The sequence below is a fragment of the Dermochelys coriacea genome, chromosome 7 (genome assembly GCF_009764565.3).
Source record: "Dermochelys coriacea isolate rDerCor1 chromosome 7, rDerCor1.pri.v4, whole genome shotgun sequence".
Classification (NCBI taxonomy): domain Eukaryota; kingdom Metazoa; phylum Chordata; order Testudines; family Dermochelyidae; genus Dermochelys; species Dermochelys coriacea.
The window spans coordinates 93,326,826-93,349,936 of NC_050074.1; the positions used below are offsets into that span (position 1 = coordinate 93,326,826).

The window sequence follows — 23,111 nt, forward strand, 5'->3', positions numbered from 1 at the left end:
GCGACAGAGGAAAGGCTGGTTCGATTACGGGGGAGGAGGAGGAGGAGGAGAAATCCCCTCTCCGGGGAGGGCGAGGGATTGCGCGGCCCTGCGAGGCAGGCTAACGGGAGGGATTCTCTGTCTGCGGGGCGGGGCGCAGGCAGACGAGGCTCGCTCCCGACTCAGAGCGCTCCGTTGACAGGCTGCTGCTGAGGGAACGCCCCGGGGGAGGCTCGCAGAGGCCCCTTGGCAGGCCCCGCCCGGGCGGGGGAGGGTGTTGCAGGGTCCCCCGGGCGGGCTGTTCGCCCATGACGTAAAGCGTCGGTTCCCCCCGCTGCCCCGGAGCGCTGGAGCCTGCGGCGGCGCAGAGCGAACGGGCAGTCCCTGCAACGTGACCGGGGCACCGCGGCGTTTCTTACGTTGCGGAGTTTCCGTAGCCGTGTCCTCCGCTGCCTCCACGCCTCGCTCGCTCGCTCGTCGCCAAGCGCGTTTCTATGAGCAGCCCGTAAACAACATGGCGGCTGTGCCGGCTCCTGGTCCCGTCCTTGGGCTGTAGGCGGCTGTGCGGGGCGCGGGCAGCCGCGGCCGCCTGGAGCGCTCAGGGCAGCGGGCAGGGGGTTCCGAGAGCGGGGAGGGCGACAGGTCCGGCCGCGGGCTTCCAGTGAGGGCGGCAGGGCGGCGCTCCCCGCGCCGAGCCGTGCGGGGGTGTGTGCGAGCCCGCGAGTCGCGCCGTCTGCGGCACCGCGGCTTGTCCCCGCAGTGCGGTCGGGGCAGGGGTCGTTAGGGGAGCTGGCTGGGAGGGTGTCGGGGGGGCTGCGGAGGTGACTGGTTCTCTTCCCTGGGGTGTTGAGTGATTTCGGGGAGGCGGTGGGTGTTTGGGGGCGACCCGGTTGAAGCAGGTGACCTAGGGGCTGGTGTCTGTGGGCGCGTGTGGGGAGGCCGTGGGTCGCTGGGGTGATGAGTTTGGGGGGGTGATTGGGGTGTAGGGGCTACTGAGGGGGTTGGTGGGGGCGGGGGAGTTGCCGCAGAGCCGGTGCGTGTTGGCTGGGCGAAGTAGCGATGTCACTGCAGACCCCGCAGGCTGCCACAGCCGGCTCAGATCTCCCCGCAGCTACCGAGAAAGGGTCCTTTCTGGGTTACAAAATGGGCGAGGACAGTTTTGTTCCCCCGTCAGTGGAGGAGGAGGAAGAGGAAGAAGAAAAATTGCCTCCTATCCTGACTGCACCTAATACTGCTGCTGGGGTATGTGGAGAGCAAGTACCTTTTTCTGATGCCATAAGGCTCTTGACACAGATGCTTTGTGAATCATTATGAAGGGGATTGCGTGACCTGTCACTTTTCGTTAAAGAGCATAACTCAGATTTAATCCATTTTTTTTTTAGAAGGGCTTGAAAACTAGGAAGCAAAATGATTAATTTTTTAAAGTTTTTTTTTTAATTTTACTTTATTTTATTCTTAGTAGATAGACATTTTTTCTTTTTTAATGTTACTTGTTTTGGGGTGTTTTAAGTTTTTTGTTTTTTAGAAAGCGTACCAATAATCAGTGACGTAGCTGTGAATTTGCATGTGGTTGTTTATTTTATAGTGACGCTTCCATTTTTTGTTGGACGTGAGTGAGGTCTTTGTAATATTCTTATGGTAAATTTACCATTTTGAAAGTAATGTAATGCTAATTATTTTCAACCCATTGCATTCTCTTATGTTCTTCAGTCTGCTTAAACAAAGATGACAAAATATTTTTGGTGATAAAATTACTGCTATATGGGTTAATGTAGACCGCTTTAAACTTTATAAATATGTAAAACAGAAATGACCATATTGGGCGAGAACAATGGTCCATCTAGCCCAATATCCTGTCATCTGACAGTAGCCGGTGCCAGATGCTTCAGAACTGAACAGGGCAATTTTTCAAGAGATTCATCCGCTGTTGTCCAGTCTCAGGTTTTGGGGTTGTGTCCCTGACCATATTGGTTAATAGCCATTGATGAACCTATCCTCAATGAAGTTATCCAATAAAATTGAGGATGAAGAAAGATACTTACATTGAAAAAATTCCATTTCATAAACGTTATTATTTTAGTGAAATCTCCATACTTGTTGGAATTTCAAGTTTATTTCTGATGAATATATAACATTTCCCACCATGTAACCTTGATTTCCTGGCTATAATCTGCCATTTAACTAGCTCAAGTAACTGTGAGGACTATTTTCATAGAATAAAGGAGCAAACAATAGTTTCACTAATCCTCTACCTTGCATAATGACAGGTTTCAGAGTAGCAGCCGTGTTAGTCTGTATTCGCAAAAAGAAAAGGAGTACTTGTGGCACCTTAGAGACTAACAAATTTATTAGAGCATAAGCTTTCGTGAGCTACAGCTCACTTCACCTCTGTTTTTTCCACCAGATGCATCCGATGAAGTGAGCTGTAGCTCACGAAAGCTTATGCTCTAATAAATGTGTTAGTCTCTAAGGTGCCACAAGTACTCCTTTTCTTTTTACTAATCCTCTAGTGTCAGAATTCTGAGGTCTTTTAGTTGAATAGATTTAAATGACTGAATTATTAGAACTCACAATTTAATTTTTAAATTGAGTGACTGCATTGTTTATGACACTGACAGTCTGTCTTCACTAGCTGGTCTTTAATACTATGTAAACTTCTCTGCACAATTCTGCCAGTGCACCTTGGTCTTTGTGTACAACCAAATTCATGGCCTCTGGTTCATTAAAAAGATTGTCAACTTTGCGAATCACTAATTTACACAAATATGGACTTGGGTAAGATCCCTAGATTTATTTGCACTTGTGAACTCAAGTTAGAATTGGTAGGAGATAATCAGGGCACAAATGCCAGTGCTAACTCCTGTTGAAAGTCAGTTGGAGTCAGACACCCAACTGCCACCTGTCCTGGACACATGACAAGAAAGACAGAGAGCAAGGAGTGTGGCTTAGGTAACAGCTTTATTATTTAACTCATCTGGGAACAAATTGTTACAGTGCAAGTCATGATTCCTTAAGTTACTTCTACCTGTTGGAAGGCTGCCATCAGCTCCCCACCCCTCCACGGCTAGTCTCCGCTTGTTGCGAGGATCCCCACCACCTTCCCTTCATACAAAGGTTATGGGGCGGAGGAAAGGGAGTTGTCTCCTTGCTCTACCAGACGTTACTTGCCCCAGCCCATTAACCTAGTTTCTTTACATTCATTTCCATTTAATCAAGGAACTGGTCCTCCTCTGGAATGACTTATACATCCCAAAATGCCATTGGGATGTACAAGTAGGGGCATTGCCAGCAGATCGAGGGACGTGACTGTTCCCCTCTATTCGATATTGGTGAGGCCTCATCTGGAGTACTGTGTCCAGTTTTGGGCCCCACGCTACAAGAAGGACGTGGAAAAATTAGAAAGAGTCCAGCGGAGGGCAACAAAAATTATTAGGGGACTGGAACACGTGACTTAGGAGAGGCTGAGGGAACTGGGATTGTTTAGTCTGTGGAAGAGAAGAATAAGGGAGGATTTGATAGCTGCTTTCAACTACCTGAAAGGGGGTTCCAAAGAGGATGGATCTAGACTGTTCTCAGTGGTCACAGATGACAGAACAAGGAGTAATGGTCTCAAGTTGCAGTGGGGGAGGTTTAAGTTGGATATTAGGAAAAACTTTTTCACTAGGAGGGTGATGAAACACTGGAATGCGTTACCTAGGGAGATGGTGGAATCTCCTTCCTTAAAAGTTTTTAAGGTCAGGCTTGACAAAGCCCTGGCTGGGATGATTTAGTTGGGGATTGATCCTGCTTTGAGCAGGGGGTTAGACTAGATGACCTCCTGAGGTCCCTTCCAACCATGATATTCTATGACTACCTGTATTGGATGCCAGCCTTAAGGAGACATCAGCAATTAGCTTGGCTGACTGCCCACACATCCGAAGCTGAGTTCCCAAATAGCTAACAGTTCCTTCCCCAGTGGCCAAGAAGGAGAGTAGATGTACCCCATTACCTGAATAATTCAGGTACCAAATGTATTTTGGGTGGATAATTACCAATCCTCCCAGATCCTATTCCAGATGCTTCATATGACTACTGGCTTTGTCAAGCTGCACAGTAAGCTTTTCAGACAAGTTTATAGTCGCACCTTAAGCAATACCTACATCTCTTTGGCTCCGATTAGTAAATCAATCCACTAATGAAATCTCAAATTGTTTTCACCCAAGTGTACTGGAATCATTTTAGGTGGCTGCTTCCTCACTGCCAAAGAATATAAGAGGGTCATAAGCTGGTTCCAGAGCATGTCCCTCTTGCCATGCCAGCTCAGATTCATCTCTCCACCAAGACCCACCTGTGAACCTCCAGGGGAACTGTGCTTGGCTGCTTGCACAGATCCAAACATAGACTCTCATGACCCATTTCCCAGCTCTCTGTAGAGCACTCCGGCATTCATACTAACTCAGCTGCCTCACCACTGATGCCCAGCAGCATACTTTGTGGAGGAACTGGCCACCTGCCTGTATGTCATAAGCGCAATCTTATCTCTGAATATCTAGTCACTAACTCCTGTGAATCAGTCATGTGATCCTGAAGGTTTAGCGCACAAACCACTGAATTATCCTCCCAATAGGAACCTCCATACTTTCGTATGCATTTGGATGTCACCAAGTATCACCACCACGTAGGTTCCTATTCCAAGTTGTGCTGTGGATTAGAGCTTGGCAAATAGTTTTTTTCAGTTTTGCCAACAAACCAAAAAATCAACTAAATTATTGTTTTTGTTCTGAAAATGTTCTGAATTTGTCAGCAAATCAGAAAAGTCTGTTTTATGTGGGTCACCTTCAGAAAAACACGTGTCTAGCCATTCCTCTTATAACTTTTTAGCTTAGTGTTTAGGGCTCTTATGTGGAAGACCCAAGTTTGAATCCCTACTCTGGAGCAGGGACTTGAATTCTGATCTCCTGTGTGAATACCCTCACCCAGGGGTGGGTGCGCATCCGGCCCTTCAGATGTTTTAATCCAGCCCTCGAGCTCCTGCCGGGGAGTGGGGTAGGGGTCTTGCTCTGTGTAGCTCCCGGAAGCAGCGGCATGTCCCTGCTCCGGCTCCTACACGTAGTGGCAGCCAGGGGGCTCCGCACACTGCTTCTGCCCCAAGCACTGCCTCCGCAGCTCCCACTGGCCAACAGACAGGGCCAATAGGAGCTGCAGGGGCAATGCCTGTGGATGGAGCAGCATGCAGAGCCACCTGCCCGCGCCTCTGTGTAGGAGCCAGAGCGGGGACATGCCGTTGCTTGAGGTAAGCGCCGCCCGGAGCCTTCACCTCAACCCTGCTCCCCCTTCCGCCCTCAGTCCCACCCTCCTGCACCCCAAAGCCCTAGCTGGAGCCCTTGTCCCCACACCTGCACCCCAACCCCAGGCCGGGCCCCCCTTCCGCACCCTTAACTAATTTCTGGCCCCACCCCAGAGCCTGCACCCCTAGCCGGAGCCGTCATCCCCTCCCACGTCCCAACCCCCAATTTCATGAGCATTCATGGCCCACCGTACAATTTCCATACCCAGATGTGCTCCTCAGGCCAAAAAATTTGCCCACCTCTGCCCTAACCCCATGCCATAGGCCAGTGATATTAAGACCTCACTGGTTCAGGAGCCAAATTAGCAATCAGCATTACCCAAAAGAGCCACAGTAGAGTGAATTCATTGTTTCATTTACTATAGTACTATATATTCATATTAAAACAGTATGATGGGACAATATTTGATTTATTGATTAATTCACAGCAAAATGGCTGACCAAGTAATATTATTTTATCAACCACAATTATTTTATCAATTGTTTAATAACTTAGTAAAAGCATCCTGATTGGTTAATAATTAAATCACACAGTGTTTTAGTATCCTGTGGCTCTCTGCAGCACATGAGACACATTAAAGAGTCACTTGCGGCTCAGGAGCCTCAGTTTTAGTATCATTCCTGTAGGCTATTGTGCTCTTAATCTCTCCTGTTAAAAACTGTTTCACTTTATGTAAACACATAACTATTCATTGGGCCGAAAGAGAATCAGAACAATTTTATAGCTTATTGATTAAGGTGCTCACCTGCGAGATAGGAGATGTGGATTCATCCAAAACGGCATTTATAAAGACTAAACAATTCATCCATAAAAATTTGCCCAGCTCTGCTTTTAATGTAACCAATCCAGTCCTGAAGAAATGGGATCCTACTTTACCAGGGGAAACTTCAATAACGTGCGCTTTGACATTGCCATAAACTGAAAATACTTTCCCAAGGTTACTCCTCTGTGAAGAAAGAGCGGCACCTTCTTCATTAGTGCTTTGATTGGGCAAATCTCAGCGTCCCCACACTCTTGAAATATCATGTTTCACTTTGCCATCCTTTAATGGATTTTTTACACTTTGAAATTCGTCGTGTGAGACGCCTCAGTTTGCTTCCCTCCTTCTTCCCTTTGCAGATCTCTAAATTCTGAAGACCTATCTAGATCCTTCCTTGCTGAACTCCTTAATAGCCTGATCGAGAAATAAGTCAATTCCTCCACATCCTCAATGTATACCTGAATATTGAAGCTTTAAGTTGCACTAAGACAAAATGGTCAAACAAGAACTAAGCAGCCAGAGGTCTAGCTGCACCAGAATAGCTTCCTCACTGGTTGCCAGTACCAACTCTCAAATTCCATCTCCCTCATACTCTGAGCAACTCGAATGGCCAGTTACTAATGTGGACTTCTGCCTGAATCACCTCTCTAGTCCCTGACTTCATTCTTGCAAGAAGTCTCTGCCACTGGAGGGAGAGAAAAAAGAAAAGGAGTACTTGTGGCACCTTAGAGACTAACAAATTTATTTGAGCATAAGCTTTCGAGAGCTACAGCTCACTTCATCGGATGCATACAGTGGAGCTCTGTAGGGTTATGCTCCCATCCTCCCTGATATCCAATGAGCACTGCTTGCCCTGGTGAAAATACCAGAACAGATGCCCCCCAGTACATTCTAATCAACTTCCAGGTCCAACTGTCATCCATCCTCCCTTCATGGATATCCTATTGCACTGACTAGAGGATTTTCCAACACTCAAAACCTCCATCTCTTTCTTTTCCCTAAATAAATAAGTTCTGGCCATAACTGAGGAAATAGCCAGCTGTTAAGTGCAAAATATCCATCCCAAGGGCACCACCCAAGGTGGAAGTTGAAGATGGCCAGGCTTGTTGTTCATGCAAACTAATCTTGGACGCCCCAGTCCTTCATAGCCAACTCCTACAATCCTGGTAGTTTATTAACAGCGAGTAGAGATATCTTCTTGTCTCTGACGCAGACTCCAGACAAGCCAGCCAGAGGCTCACTGTGATTTCTTTGCTGGTATTATTCAACGGGCTTGTATTCTCTCTTGAATCCACCCTTGCTGCACATAAAAGAGTATCCAGATGACTACCACCTGCAAAGTTGGTCTTAACCAAACTGTAACATCTGCACTTCAATTACCCAATGTCAGGTCGGGAAAGGTTTCCTCTTGCCACCCCTGCTCCCAAGCTATGGCATACTCTCTCTTGCGGGTCTGTCCCTATCCCTGCGGTGTGTGTGTGAGTAAACCCTCTCTGAGCTAATCTTATGCTTCTTCCCCAGGGACAGCTTCTTCTCTCTGCCCCGCCTCCATGTGGACTGCAAGTCAGGGTCCCTTGGCTGAAGTGTCCCCCAATATCCATAGTCACACTCTGTAAAAGGTCTTCTCTTATAAACATGACTACTGCATATATACTTTTCCCACCCTCAGGTAGGTATCCTATATTGTGCAGTACTCCTTAAGAGCCTCAGTTTCCCCTTTCAGCTGAGATCTTTGTCACAGCAATACTGAGCTGTGCCTCGATTTTGGCTAGGATTGTAGCTGCAGCAACACTCAGCTGTGTCTGTTTCATTGTTTTGGCTACCTCACCACTGTGCATGCTCTCAAGCTGCAATGTGGGAGAGCCCAGGCAGCCCTTCTACCCCGTAGGAGCCATACACTCGGAAAGCAGCTGCTGCGCTGAATTGCACCCTCACCACACACATATGCTCTTGCCCCACTGAGGGGGTTGGCCAGAGGCGAGCCAGCTTCCCTTTCCCCCAAGGGGCTACCCACTCACTATTCTGTGGTGTGGGGAGCCCAGCCACCCTGCTCCTGCTGGGAATCACTCGCCCTTCCTCTTCTGGTTCCAGCAGCTGCTACTGTAGGCTGCCTCTGTGTTGGCCCTTCACCCTGTCACTTCTTCCCATATGCATGTGCTCTCCTGGCTGGCAACCACACCACACACACGCTTTTGCTCTGGGCAGAATGAGGGAAGGAAAAGGCACAGCTAGGTAATCAAGGGGGCCCATTCAACCTCCTCTGACCAAGGAAAAACCGGTGAAAGGCTAGTACACAATACCATCTATAGTTTAAAATCAAAATCATGTTATAGCAAGTCTGAAGTGTATTATGCTGAGGTTAATTGATATTGTCAGAGTGCAGATATTATAACTTGAATCTATATCTGAATTAGTGAAGGGTTTAAGAACAGGTTAGATGAACACCTGTCAGGGATGATCTATATAATACTTAGTTCTACCTCAGTCCAGGGAACTGGACTAAATGACCTATCAAGGTCTCTTCCAGTCCAACATATCTATGATTCTATTATTCTTATGTAGTTAATTCAAGGAAGATGTCATGTCAATATGTGGCACAAGTTTTTTAAAAAGTGAATGATTGTTTGTCCTGTTAAAACAGCATAAAATATTACAGTGAGATAGTATAGATATGTCTGCGACTTTCATACTTTGTTCAGTTTTGATTGCCTTGTTTCTAAAATGGTATAAAGGAGATTTAAATAGATTGATCTACAGCAATAAACCCACTTTAGTAGACGCATAAAGGACTTTCATAAATAATACATTTACTTAGCACTTTTTATCTTCAGTTACTTAAAACATTAATCTTTACAGTAGTCTTGAGTTAGGTATTTACTCATTTTGCATATGGGGAAACTGAGACAGAACAGTTAGATTGTTGAGTCACACAGTGGGAGTTGATTTCAGACCTACTCAGGAGTTCCTGACTCCTGATATTGTGCTTTCATCCACTTCATGCCTTTCTTATATGAAGAGTGACTCGGAAGACTTGAGTTCTTCATACTAGTAAGAGCAGGTGTAATAAAAGTGTGTTAAAATAATTAACAATATAGAGAAAGTAGGCCATCGAATTCACAACTTTAGTTTTGCTTTCCTAAGAACTGTAGGAGTGAAGAGCAGGTGAAGCTATGAAGTAATGAGGAACTTTACCTCTGTGTACGGTCAAGGGAATGATGTTGGGGATCTCACTACTGATAGGACTTTAAGCAGCAGCTCAGAGATCAATGCAGAGGGGGCATCTGTAGTCCAAACGTTCCTGCCGAAAGCTCTGTTGAGGACAGAGGTCTGAGCCTACAGCAGTCTCTTGTCAGTCATGTGTGGGATTTTCAAACCCTGGAGACACATAAAGTTTTTAATTATGGAAAGATAGTTGGTGGGACTTTAAAATTTGCAAAAGGAGTCCTGGTACAAGGCGTGGTCTTTTCCATGGCCCTGGATTTCTCTTTATGTAAGCTTGGAGATAAATTTTCAAGCTAAATAGACAAAATTGGTAAGGCTGCTCAGGTCATTGGTTATGAAGCAAGTACTTTATAAGATCCTTTGAGGAAGCTGATGAAGCTTGGAAAATTGCTTTGCTGCACCCTAGTGCTCGCTAAACCCAGATATCTGGTTCCAGGGGTTTGTATAGTGTGCTGCCAGATCCAATGCACCAAACAAGTTCTTTTAAACCCAAATTTCTTGTTAGTGCATCAAAATCAATGTTACAGAACACAGATCAGATCTTATAAAACAATTGTAAAAGAAAAAGGAAATTCTCAGACCCAACCTTATTAAGTTACAGTGAAGGTTGCAAGTTTGTATAACAACTTAAGAAAAAAATCCTCGTTAGAACTTGTAGTTTTACTTAAAAAAACAAAGAAACCAGCACTGACCTTAACATGCAAGGAATTTTTAAGTTGAAGTCTCCTGGCTTTAAAACAAACAAAAAAAAACAACAACCCCTAACACTGTAAATGTGAAAATGTAGTTAACTTACTCTAAACAACATTAACTTTGCTGCTGTATCCCTGTATATATGATCTGTCCAAATTTATATGACAATCTTACAATAGCACACCTGACATCTTCTGCAATGAAATCATACTCCTTCTGCAATACTCCACTAGATTTTTCTTGTACTTGATATATTGTCAATGTGCTAGACAACCTCTATGTATTTGTACAACTAACCTGGCTATACTGTCGGGTAATTATTCTTTGATGAACCAAGCAACTCCTTGGATGTACATCAACCAGTTACTGTACTAGTTATGAAAGTGCATCAGATCCAGCTTCCTGGTCTCAAAGGTTGATGAGAAAAAGTATACCTTGCTGTCTGCTACATTACCATTTTTCTCATAAAAGCTTGGTGTCAGAGGTATCGGGGTTCAAGGAAAGGCTGTCAGCACATAGGTAGTATATCTCGGAATCCTGAGCTGTGGCACTTAGAATCATTTGGATGAAAGGCTTGCGTATACATGGCTGTAGTCCTTTGCGTTGTGACCCTTCACGGCCATAGGTGAAGTGGAACTACAAGAAGGAGGGTTCCATCATGACCTATTCTCTTCCCTAAGAAAAATGTTGGGTGCTTAAGAAACTAGTACATGAATGCAGTGATCTGACATGCAGTCAGTTCAGAACTTTGCCGTGCATCAGGGCTTCTGCCTTAGGGATGGATATCAATAGTTCTGTCTGGCTGTAGGTATCCAGATTTCAGCAAGAGAAAGTTTAAGAACTTGCCTTTCACTAAAGAGAATTTGTTTGAGGAGCAGGTGGTGGCCTCTGCAAAGGAAACAAAGGGCACTCTGCATTCTCTGGGGCCTGTTTCACCTTCACTTTCTTTCTTCAAGGGAGGAAAAGGAAGGGCTCTGCTTCATAAGCAGGTATTACATTGAGTGCCTTAACTCTTGCAGCAAGTTCAACCTTGATGCCAGAAACTGAAGTGTCCTAAGCCCTCTTTCAGCAAATGTTGTTGTTATTTATAGTACCACAGTTCAAAAAAAACCTTGACAAAAGTTCAAGAGTGTTGAGTCCCCCTGCCTTTACCACTAGTCTGCCAGGACCTTCTGAGTGGAGGAGGATAGGAAGCATTTTATCTTCAGTGGCGCCTGTTCACCTCAGATATGTGAGTCGTGAGCATTGTTTGGATCTGCAGAATCAGGAAGGGCGAGTGATGGCCATCAGGAGCAGGGCGGCTGGGCTCCCCACACCACAGAAAGTTGTCAAGATCTGCCTCTCCTTCCCTGTAGTGCGGTATATTTAGACTCAAAAGGATGCCTTTATTTGCTGCTCACAAGAGCTGGGCTATCTTCTTCACCTGTCTTAAGTCTAATTTATGCACACTTATATGCACATTGGTAACTGCTTCGGTCTGTCATGAATTCCTTGAAGGTAGGCTGATGTCTGTCTAACCTCTTGTCAGATTCATGCAGGGGTTTAACTCAGGGGTTCTCAAACTGGGGGTTGGGACCCCTCAGGGGATCATGAGGCTATTACATGGGGGGTCGCAGCCTCCACCCCAAACCCTGCTTTGCCTCCAGCATTTATAATGGTGTTAAATATATAAAAATACGTTTTATATTTATAAGGGGGGGTCGCATTCAGAGGCTTGCTATGTGAAAGGGGTCACCAGTACAAAAGTTTGAGAACCACTGGTTTAACTCTTTTGAAACTCTTCATTACTAAGCCAGTGCTATAGTGGGTTAAATGTGATCCTTACAAAGATGATAAAAACCCTTTTGAATCACTTAGTTCCAGTAAGCTTAAATTTTGTACATGGAAGTTCATTTTTTCCGATGGCAGTAAGTGAGCTTTAGACCCTCGTGACTGACTGACCGCCTTACAAGTTTTTATAAGAATGAGATTTAGACTTATCCAAGATACTCTCCAAGGAGGTGTCAGTTCCTCATTAGCCCTTTTCTATATGTTTAATGTTGAAAAGTCCTTTGATGCTCTGCTTGGAGCAGATTAATGTCATTAGACTGTTCACTTAATTTTTTGTTTCATTTTATACTAGCATTCTAGGCAATGCTGTTTTCCAGAAGACAGTTTCTTATGGTTCAAAGGGATGTTTCTTGTGGCTCACATTGCTGTGCCCTGGCTAGCTTGAAATTGAGAAGGCCCTGAAAAGTCTTATACAGTCAGAGATAAGGCTGCTACCACATCCTGTTTCAGAGATCAGAGTAGCAGCCGTGTTAATCTGTATTCGCAAAAAGAAAAGGAGTACTTGTGGCACCTTAGAGACTAACACATTTATTTGAGCATAAGCTTTTGTGAGTTACAGCTCACTTCATCGGATGCATTTGGTGGAAAATATTGGTATTTTCCACCAAATGCATCCGATGAAGTGAGCTGTAGTTCACAAAAGCTTATGCTCAAATAAATGTGTTAGTCTCTAAGGTGCCACAAGTACTCCTTTTCTTGTTTCAGAGATGTTTCCATTGCATTTGTCTACAAAGTAGATTCATGGTTCTCTGGTCTTCATAATTGAACTCAAGTTGTCTGGCTTTGTATTCTGCATGCCGCAGAACTTGATTGCAAGGTGGCCACCCCAAAAGAGTTTTTCATTTCAACAAAAAGAAAAGGAGTACTTGTGGCACCTTAGAGACTAACAAATTTATTAGAGCATAAGCTTTCGTGAGCTACAGCTCACATCCGATGAAGTGAGCTGTAGCTCACGAAAGCTTATGCTCTAATAAATTTGTTAGTCTCTAAGGTGCCACAAGTACTCCTTTTCTTTTTGCGAATACAGACTAACACGGCTGCTACTCTGAAACCTTTCATTTCAACATGTTCCTTATTTTCAGCTGACCAATTCTTACTTGTTTTTTCCATTAGGTTGTGGATTTATTCTACAATCTTGTATGTTACACATTATAAGTTTTGAGAGGTGTCTTAGTTTTTTGTTTTTAACCTTTAAGATAGAATGAAAGTTTGAGTGGTAGCCTAGCATGTTGCATGTCAACTTTTCTGTGACCTATTTTTAACACTTCTGGCATATCAGGGGTTTACAGTAGGAAATTGAAATTCATCAGTCTAGAGGTCCTAGAGATGTCTTGTGCTGTTCTAAATTTGTTCAAATTTGACTGAGCCATGGTAAATGGCCACTTGTGCAAGTGCAGTAGAAATTTCAAAACTGTTTAAAATTTTCCAACTCCTGCCATGCTTCAGTGTGCGATTTTCTGGGCCCTTCTGAGCCCACTGTATTTCAGAATGACTGTGTGGATGTATAGCTTTTCCCAGAACTCTAGCTATATGATTTTTTTACAAGTGTTTTTTGTTTTTTTGTTTTTTTTTTGGTAAGGAATGAGAAAACTTGGGTTTTAAAAAATGGGTGGAATAATGCATTTTCAATATTAATTATTATTATTTATTATTTTTAGAATTACAGTTTTGGAGTTCTGAAGATTTATATAAAAGGCTATAATTTAATGTAGAAACACAAAACAACTCTATATTTGTAGTGGTCAGAGCATTGGCAAGGTTTGTGGGCCAAATTTGTCATTGGATTAGTGTGAGGACCAAATTTATCACTGGCTGAAGAGTAAATTCTTGAAGTGAGAAGACCTTGAATCTGCCTATGCCAAATGTGGATCGAGCCTTGAGAGTTCTAATAATCTTCATTCTGCTGCTGACTTCCTGTGTGATCTTGTGCAAGTCACTTAGCTTCTCTGAGCCTCCCTTTATTTGTTTGTAAAATAGGAATAATATCACCTTTACACTTCTATAGAATTTTAGAAATTGTTGTTTCTCAAGGGCACAAAAATAATAATCTCCCCCTTCAAACAAGTTAACATAAATAGTCATTTGTATGTTCCATCATACTGGTTCACGTAGGCTCTCTGCTAATTTTTAAAGTTTATTTGCATACAACATTGATGGCAGTGGTTTATGCAGGTTCCTCACTGGCATCAGATGTTCAAGCAGCTTCTCTTGTTGTCTAACTACAATAGCTAACCTTTTTTTGTAAGCTGAGTGGTAGCCAACATTGAAAACTCAAGTTATTGGCCTGTAGATTAACATCACCAGCAGGCAGCCCACAGTTCATGGCCACATGCCTAAGTTCAGGTGCTCAGGGAACCTGCCCGGGGACCTGCTGGGGTAGGGGAGCCCCTCCCTCTACCCGAACCCAGCCCCGGTCCGGACCTGTTGGGGGGGGGCGCCTGACCTGTGGCCCCAGCCCTGAGCTGCCACGGTGGGGAGAGGCACTTTCTCCTCCCTCCCCCCCCCCCCAGGTGCTGCTGTGGGAAAAGCGAGCTGGGGGAATCCTCTATCCACGCCATAGGTCCGGAGCACCCTCCTGCACCCCAAACCCCTAATCCCTGACCCCACCCCAGAGGCAGCACCCTCAGCTGGAGCCCTCACACCCCTTCACCTCAACACTCCGCCCCAGCCCTGAGCCCCCTCCCACACTCTAAACCCCTCAGCCCCACGCCTCCCACATGAATTTTGTTATGTGCACCAATATAGAGGTGATGTGTCACACATCACCTCCATATTGATGGACACATAACAAAATTCATTCCGCACATGGGTGGGCAAAATTCGAGGGAACACTGAAATTGGGGACATTTTTAAGATTTTTTTTTTTTAGGTTTCTGCTCTAAAAACAGTCGGAATACATATAAAGGTATTTTGATGTAGGAATGTGAGACGCACTGTTGGATATGAACTCAGTTGCATGCAAAAAAGAAATATAAAGATAATTATTAATTAGGATACAGTGAGTTAGAATAATACAGTATATTTAAATCATTTTAGTCATATCTGCTACTCCCATTTTATCTGAAGAACTCTTAAATATATATGGGTTTTAAAACATGATGAAAATGGGAAGGAATCTTACAGTGGCTTTTGTTATTCAATTTGAAACAAATTTGTTCAAAAATATTTAAGTATTACTCATGGATCTGTTCCTCATTCAAGAAGCATGTTGTTTAAGTGTTCCATAGAATAATTCATGAGTAAAGTTACTTTTGCAATAATAGATATTAGTGCTTTATTATTATTACTGCCTTCCTAATTACAGGGATTGGAAAGAGGAGCCAAAAGCCAATTTTCTACTTTTAGCAATTTTATTTCCACTATCAACCAAAAGAGAGAAGCAGCCGGAAGCAGCAGCTCACCTACACAACTTGTTATACCCAACATCAAAAATGGTAAGAGAATAAAATTCCTTGTTATTTAGTTAAGTTGTTAAATTACTCTGAGACATGTTCAATATGCTGCAATCATTAATTATCTGTATTACCATAGTGCCTTCAAACCTTGACTATGTTGAGTCTCCATTGTGGTAGGCACTGTACAAGCATATGTTAAACAGTCCCATGCTCTGAAGAGCTTACATTCTAAAAGACAAGACCTAACAGGTGGGTGAGACAAACAAGTGGGCTGGGGGGTGGAGAATGGAGGATAAAGTAATATTAATAATCAGAAGTTTTAGCGTAGACTCTCTCTATGCACAAATCGCAGAGCCAGTCAGTAGCAGTAATCACAGCTTGCCACCTGTGTATCCATTGTCAGATGGTAGATTCTGTAGACATCATGCAAAGATGGGTTTTAAAGAGGTACTTGAAAAAGAATAATGTAGATATTCTGAAGGAGAAAGTGGGCTATACGTTGCAGGATTGGGTCCTATATTACTTTAAAATCATGGTATCTGTATCCGTGCTGGCTATAGATGTGAGTTCTGTACTAGGTGTATTAAAAAAATCTAACATTAAATTTCATAGCTGTTCTTGAGTAGACAAGTACTCAAATCACCAAAAGGCAAGGCAATTACGAACCTGTAAATCATGTACAGGTTTCAGAGTAGCAGCCGTGTTAGTCTGTATTCACAAAAAGAAAAGGAGTAGTTGTGGCACCTTAGAGACTAACAAATTTATTTGAACGTAAGTTTTCATGAGCTTCAGCTCACTTCATCGGATGCATTCAGTGGAAAAAAAAAAACTGAATGCATCCGATGAAGTGAACTGTAGCTCACAAAAGCTTATGCTCAAATAAATTTGTTAGTCTCTAAGGTGCCACAAGTACTCCTTTTCTTTTTGTAAATCATGTAGTTCATCTTAAATTAGATATTTTGGACAGGATTCTCCAGTCTGCTCAGGTTATTTTGCACAATAGAAACAGAGCAATGTAGCCTGAAAATAGTCAGAAAAGGCTAGTGGGGGATTATCCCAGTGTAGAGTTGGGAGTGGATGTGTCAGGGAGAGCATGTGGGTAAAGCCTAGAGGGGGGGTGTTTTATGAAGCGTGTCAGAGCTGTGCCCTCTGCTCCACTGGTGTAGGTCAATTCAGGACTTCCTCTGTGCAGCCCTAGCTTAAATCACGGCGAGGGATCCTGAAACAAGAAGCTGCAGCCAGTTCCCTGTGACCCTCCCTCTCACCCTTATAATTGTAAATAAAACCTTTCAAATGTAAACTGAGTATAAACTGATGCAGTGCTATTAAATCTGAAAGAGCTCTGAAAAAGGTAAAATTATTCATTGAAATCAGTGCAGTGTTAACTCTGGAAGCTAAAGATGACAATTTGTAAATATAAAAACAACAAGGAGTCCAGTGGCACCTTAAAGACTAACAGATTTATTTGAGCATAAGCTTTTGTGGGTAAAAACCTCATTTCTTCAGATGCATGGAGTGAAAGTGCAGACATAAATATACTGACACATGAAGAGAAGGGAGTTACCTCACTAGTGGAGAACCAGTGTTGACACGGCCAGTTCAATCAGGGTGGATGTAGTCCACTCCCAACAATAGATGAGGAGGTGTCAATTCCAGGAGAGGCAAAGCTGCTTCTGTAATGAGCCAGCCACACCCAGTCCCTACTCAAGCCCAAATTAATGGTGTTAAATTTGCAAATTAATTTTAGTTCTGCTGTTTCTCTTTGAAGTCTGTTTCTGAAGTTTTTTTGTTCAAGTATAGCTACTTTCAAATCTTTTATAGAATGTTCAGGAAGATTGAAGTGTTCTCCCACTGGCTACTGTGTGTTACCGTTCCTGATGTCCGATTTGTGTGCATTTATTCTTTTACATAGGGACTGTCTGGTTTGGCCAATGTACATGGCAGAGGGGCATTGCTGGTACATGACATATATAACATTAGTAGACATGCAGGTGATTCACAAAAAGAAAAGGAGTACCGGTCACACCTTAGAGACTAACAAATTTATTAGAGCATAAGCTTTCGTGAGCTACAGCTCACTTCATCGGATGCATTTGGTGGAAAAAACAGAGGGGAGATTTATATACACACACACACACAGAGAACATGAAACAATGGATTTATCATACACACTGTAAGGAGAGTGATCACTTAAGATAAGCCATCACCAGCAGCGGGGGGGGGGGAAAGGAGGAAAACCTTTCATGGTGACAAGCAAGGTAGGCTAATTCCAGCAGTTAACAAGAATATCAGAGGAACAGTGGGGGGTGGGGTGGGAGGGAGAAATACCATGGGGAAATAGTTTTACTTTGTGTAATGACTCATCCATTCCCAGTCTCTATTCAAGCCTAAGTTAATTGTATCCAGTTTGCAAATTAATTCCAATTCAGCAGTCTCTCGTTGGAGTCTGTTTTTGAAGCTTTTTTGTTGAAGTATAGCCACTCTTAGGTCTGTGATCGAGTGACCAGAGAGATTGAAGTGTTCTCCAACTGGTTTTTGAATGTTATAATTCTTGACGTCTGATTTGTGTCCATTCATTCTTTTACGTAGAGACTGTCCAGTTTGGCCAATGTACATGGCAGAGGGGCATTGCTGGCACATGATGGCATATATCACATTGGTAGATGCGCAGGTGAACGAGCCTCTGATAGTGTGGCTGATGTGATTAGGCCCTATGATGGTATCCCCTGAATAGATATGTGGACAGAGTTGGCAACGGGCTTTGTTGCAAGGATAGGTTCCTGGGTTAGTGGTTCTGTTGTGTGGTGTGTGGTTGCTGGTGAGTATTTGCTTCAGATTGGGGGGCTGTCTGTAAGCAAGGACTGGTCTGTCTCCCAAGATCTGAGAGAGCGATGGCTCGTCCTTCAGGATAGGTTGTAGATCCTTGATGATGCGTTGGAGAGGTTTTAGTTGGGGGCTGAAGGTGATGGCTAGTGGCGTTCTGTTGTTTTCTTTGTTGGGCCTGTCCTGTAGTAGGTGACTTCTGGGTACTCTTCTGGCTCTGTCAATCTGTTTCTTCACTTCAGCAGGTGGGTATTGTAGTTGTAGGAATGCATGATAGAGATCTTGTAGGTGTTTGTCTCTGTCTGAGGGGTTGGAGCAAATGCGGTTATATCGTAGCGCTTGGCTGTAGACAATGGATCGAGTGGTATGATCTGGATGAAAGCTAGAGGCATGTAGGTAGGAATAGCAGTCAGTAGGTTTCCGATATAGGGTGGTGGTTCAGCCCCCAACTAAAACCTCTCCAACGCATCATCAAGGATCTACAACCTATCCTGAAGGACGAGCCCCCCAATCTGAAGCAAATACTCACCAGCAACCACACACCACACAACAGAACCACTAACCCAGGAACCTATCCTTGCAACAAAGCCCGTTGCCAACTCTGTCCACATATCTATTCAGGGGATACCATCATAGGGCCTAATCACATCAGCCACACTATCAGAGGCTCATTCACCTGCGCATCTACCAATGTGATATATGCCATCATGTGCCAGCAATGCCCCTCTGCCATGTACATTGGCCAAACTGGACAGTCTCTACGTAAAAGAATGAATGGACATAAATCAGACGTCAAGAATTATAACATTCAAAAACCAGTTGGAGAACACTTCAATCTCTCTGGTCACTCGATCACAGACCTAAGAGTGGCTATACTTCAACAAAAAAGCTTCAAAAACAGACTCCAACGAGAGACTGCTGAATTGGAATTAATTTGCAAACTGGATACAATTAACTTAGGCTTGAATAGAGACTGGGAATGGATGAGTCATTACACAAAGTAAAACTATTTCCCCATGGTATTTCTCCCTCCCACCCCACCCCCCACTGTTCCTCTGATATTCTTAGGTTTCAGAATGCATCCGATGAAGTGAGCTGTAGCTCACGAAAGCTTATGCTCTAATAAATTTGTTAGTCTCTAAGGTGTCACAAGTACTCCTTTTCTTCTTTCTGATATTCTTGTTAACTGCTGGAATTAGCCTACCTTGCTTGTCACCATGAAAGGTTTTCCTCCTTTCCCCCCCCTGCTGCTGGTGATGGCTTATCTTAAGTGATCACTCTCCTTACAGCGTGTATGATAAATCCATTGTTTCATGTTCTCTGTGTGTGTGTGTGTATATAAATCTCTCCTCTGTTTTTTCCACCAAATGCATCCGATGAAGTGAGCTGTAGCTCACGAAAGCTTATGCTCTAATAAATTTGTTAGTCTCTAAGGTGCGACCGGTACTCCTTTTCTTTTTGCGAATACAGACTAACACGGCTGCTACTCTGAAACATGCAGGTGATTGCGCCTCTGATGGTGTGGCTGATGTGGTTGGGTCCTCTGATGGTGTCACTACAGTAGATATGGGGACAGATTAGGCAACGAGGTTTGCTACAGAGATTGGTTCCTGGGTTAGTGTTTCTGTGGTGTGGTGTGTAGTTGCTGATGAGTATTTGCTTCAGGTTGGGGAGCTGTCTGTAAGCAAGGACTGGTCTGAAAGTAGCTATACTTGAACAAAAAAAACTTCAGAAACAGACTTCAAAGAGAAACAGCAGAACTCAGATTCATTTGCAAATTTAACACCATTAATTTGGGCTTGAATAGGGACTGGGAGTGGCTGGCTCATTACAGGAGCAGCTTTGCCTCTCCTAGAATTGACACCTCCTCATCTATTGTTGGGAGTGGACTACATCCACTCTGATCAAATTGGCCCTGTCAGCACTGGTTCCCCACTTGTGAGGTAACTCCCTTCTCTTCATGTGTCAGTACATTTATGTCTGCATCTGTAACTTTCACTTCATGCATCTGAAGAAGTGACGTTTTTACCCACGAAAGCTTATGCTCAAATAAAACTGTTAGTCTTTAAGGTGCCTCCAGACTCCTTGTTGTTTTTGTGGATACAGACTAACGTGGCTATCCCCTGATACTTGACATTAATTTGTTAACATTAAATTCACTGCTAATCATTTTTAACAGAAATGTGCAGTTAATGTGCTTATTTCACAATCCCAAACCATTTCCTTTGTCTTGCTGGTGCCACAACCCCCAGTTTTTTCCTTTTCAGCTATAAAACACCAGCATCGTGAAAAATTGTACAATGCAATCTTCATAGAATCATAGAATATCAGGGTTGGAAGGGACCTCAGGAGGTCATCTAGTCCAACCCCCTGCTCAAATCCTTAAATGGTCCCTCAAAGATTGGAATGGTCCCCTCACAACCCTGGGTTTAGCAGGCCAATGCTCAAACCACTGAGCTATCCCTCCCCTTATGTTGTTCATACAAAAATCTGCAGCACACTGAAAGTTGGAAGCGTAAAATAAATGTAATACTGAAATAAGTAACACAATGGATATATGGATTTTCTGGAATTCACGTCCATATTTAAATTTTTTAAAAATCTCAAAATTTCATTTTATCTGTAATTGCCAGAGAATATCTTGTCCTTCACTTGAGTGCCAGAAGAATTTAGGTCCAGCTTTTTGAAGGGAACATAGACGCCTGGTTATAGTTATTACCACAGCAATAGTGATTTTTTTAATTTGTATGTATTCATTCAGAAAAACACTTATTTTGATTATGACTATATTTTCTCCTTATTATACAATCAATCCTGCAAACAGTTGAGTAGACTCACAGAATTTGCTAGAACTCACATAATTTCATAATATTCTGTTATGATGAGGGTAGAAATTTTTTCAAAACTTGTTTGATTGTGTCTTTCATAGATTGTACCAGATACTGATATATAACTTTATGCTTTGAGAAATCCCTCATTGATATAAACCCAACATTTTAAAAGCTTTTCCTTGGTATTCCTTTATTTTAATGAGAATTATGGTATTTGTTTAATTTATCAAGGTGTTTTAATGTATTAATTCACTTGTATTTTTTTAAAGTTAGTGATATGTAATATATACCATGAAAAAGATGAGATAAGGCAAGTACTGTTGATAACACGAATTATGTTTTAAGTACAATTGGTATAATAGCAGCTACAAAGATTGAATTGATATAACAATATGATACAATAAATATCTATAATGAAAAGTGTTTTTAATCAGGCTGTTTTTTCTAGTTTTACTGTATAGTTAGGGTTTTTTTCACTTTGGCTGCCTGGAAAGGCTGATTGCTCAATGGTTGTCAAGTCATTTCAGAAATGCCACTGTTCTAGATCTTTCGTTTTTAATGTCTTTGTAATAATCACTCCCCCCATACCAGTAAGGTTTTGTTCCTCAGAGTTTTCACATTGCTTGTTGCATATTGGTTAAGGTTTTACCTAATGTAACTAAGCAACCAGCTAAAAATGGTAACACAATATTATAAGAAAAGAAAACATTATTGCTGCTTATCAATTCAGCACATAAAGATCCAAGTATTAGCTGAATGGAACTCAAGTACCAGGTTTTTAATTATGAATATTTTTGTACCTCTACAGAGCATTATGATATCGTGAATAGTGGAGCAACTGTGCATTTGTTGTGCATGGTGGGAGTGTTTAGAACATCAGTTTGAGATTAATTTAATATTTCAGTGTCCTCTTTGTTGCTGATTACTACTTTTGCCTTCACATTGTTTAAAAGTCCAGCTGTGAGAACAGGCAAGAAACACTCTCGAAAATCAATGCTACTGATACTCAGGGGTCTGAGGACAGGTCTCATCTATTATCGTCTCATGAGTGGTATTTGAATAAGTCACATCAGTAGATTGGCTCTATCATTCATGTGGGTGAAAAGAACCAACATTCTTTCTTCAGCTGCAGCTTCCTGCTGGGATTAGTGGAATTGGCAGCAGACTAGCAATAATACTTTGGTGTTTGGTTAATTAGAAAAAATGTAAACTCGCAAACAAGTTTTAGTGAAAATGGACACTTATTGGATTGCAGATAAAAGATTTAGATGAGTTTAGGATTAACATGCATTTATTGTACATGACATCTTTTTGTATAGCATCTTTCATCCAAACAATACTTCAAAATCCTTATACATAATTTAATAATAAAAAGAGGAAAAATTTAGTAGTATAAATAAGGGAGAAACAAGATATTTGAAAAGAGAGAGGGTCAATGAAATGTGTTTTAAGTATGATGTGTTATAGTTTGTTTGATGTGACTAAGCTTAGCAAAGGCAGGGCAGATTGAAAAATCAAGATAAAATGTGGAGTTAGATTAAAAGACCTCAGTGAAACTCTTTTTCTTCTATTTGGAGAAGATGTTCTAACGTCATAGTGACTAAAAGTTGAAAGATAGAATAGACACAGTAAAAATTATCTGCAAAGAAGTTAGAGTTGCATTTGTAGACTTTGATTACCTCTGCATCCTATTTAATTCAGTAGAGGGATCCTTAGAGAAGGATGACCTCCCTTTGTCCTGTGCTTTATTGTAGACTAATGGAACCTTCGTGCTGCAGTCCTGATGATTCAATAGGTGACATTCCTCTCTCCAAGTCGATGACAAACCAGTGATTGAATGCCAGATCACTGAGTTGCTAAGATGCCATCTTTTTAGAGAGAACAAAAATGAAAATTTTGATTACACATGGTCATTCTAAAATTCTTCTTTGAATAGTGTCCCTGTGGGTGCTCTGCTTCAGGTGCACATGTGCCTTTTGAGCTGTTGATTAGAGATTTTCCGTTAGTAGCATCCATGCAACCTGCTCATGTGCTCCGTACAACCTTGTGGCGTATATAGGGCTGCATGGGCGAACCATGTTCAGTTCCTTCTCTACTACTTTGGACTCAGATAGAGCTCTAGTATGTCTACCTCATGTGTACCTCAGTGTGTTTACAGTTGTTATTAGTATAGGAATAGTTAGATAGCTTTGAAATATATCAGTTTGTCCTCTCCCCCTTTTTTTCTGAGGAATTGATCTGGCCTTGCTTG

The 23,111-nt window shown here is 42.6% G+C and overlaps 1 protein-coding gene across 4 annotated transcripts in view; it reads left to right on the forward strand.

Moving 5' to 3' along the window:
* Window positions 1-872: 872 nt before the first annotated feature.
* Window positions 873-23,111, forward strand: part of HECTD2 (HECT domain E3 ubiquitin protein ligase 2) — a 74,142-nt gene continuing 51,903 nt past the window's right edge. The window contains exons 1-2 of one of the 4 annotated variants that reach the window (XR_006282977.1): window positions 873-1,221; window positions 15,116-15,245. Coding sequence is in view for 1 of the 4 variants with exons in the window: in XM_038411425.2 (XP_038267353.1) it covers window positions 1,039-1,221; window positions 15,116-15,245 (313 nt within the window). In the remaining 3 variants the exon portion in view is untranslated. Of the gene's footprint in view, window positions 1,222-7,585; window positions 7,736-15,115; window positions 15,246-23,111 lie in introns of those variants that run through there. The other 3 variants (XM_038411425.2, XR_006282978.1, XR_006282979.1) reach the window with 3 other exon arrangements.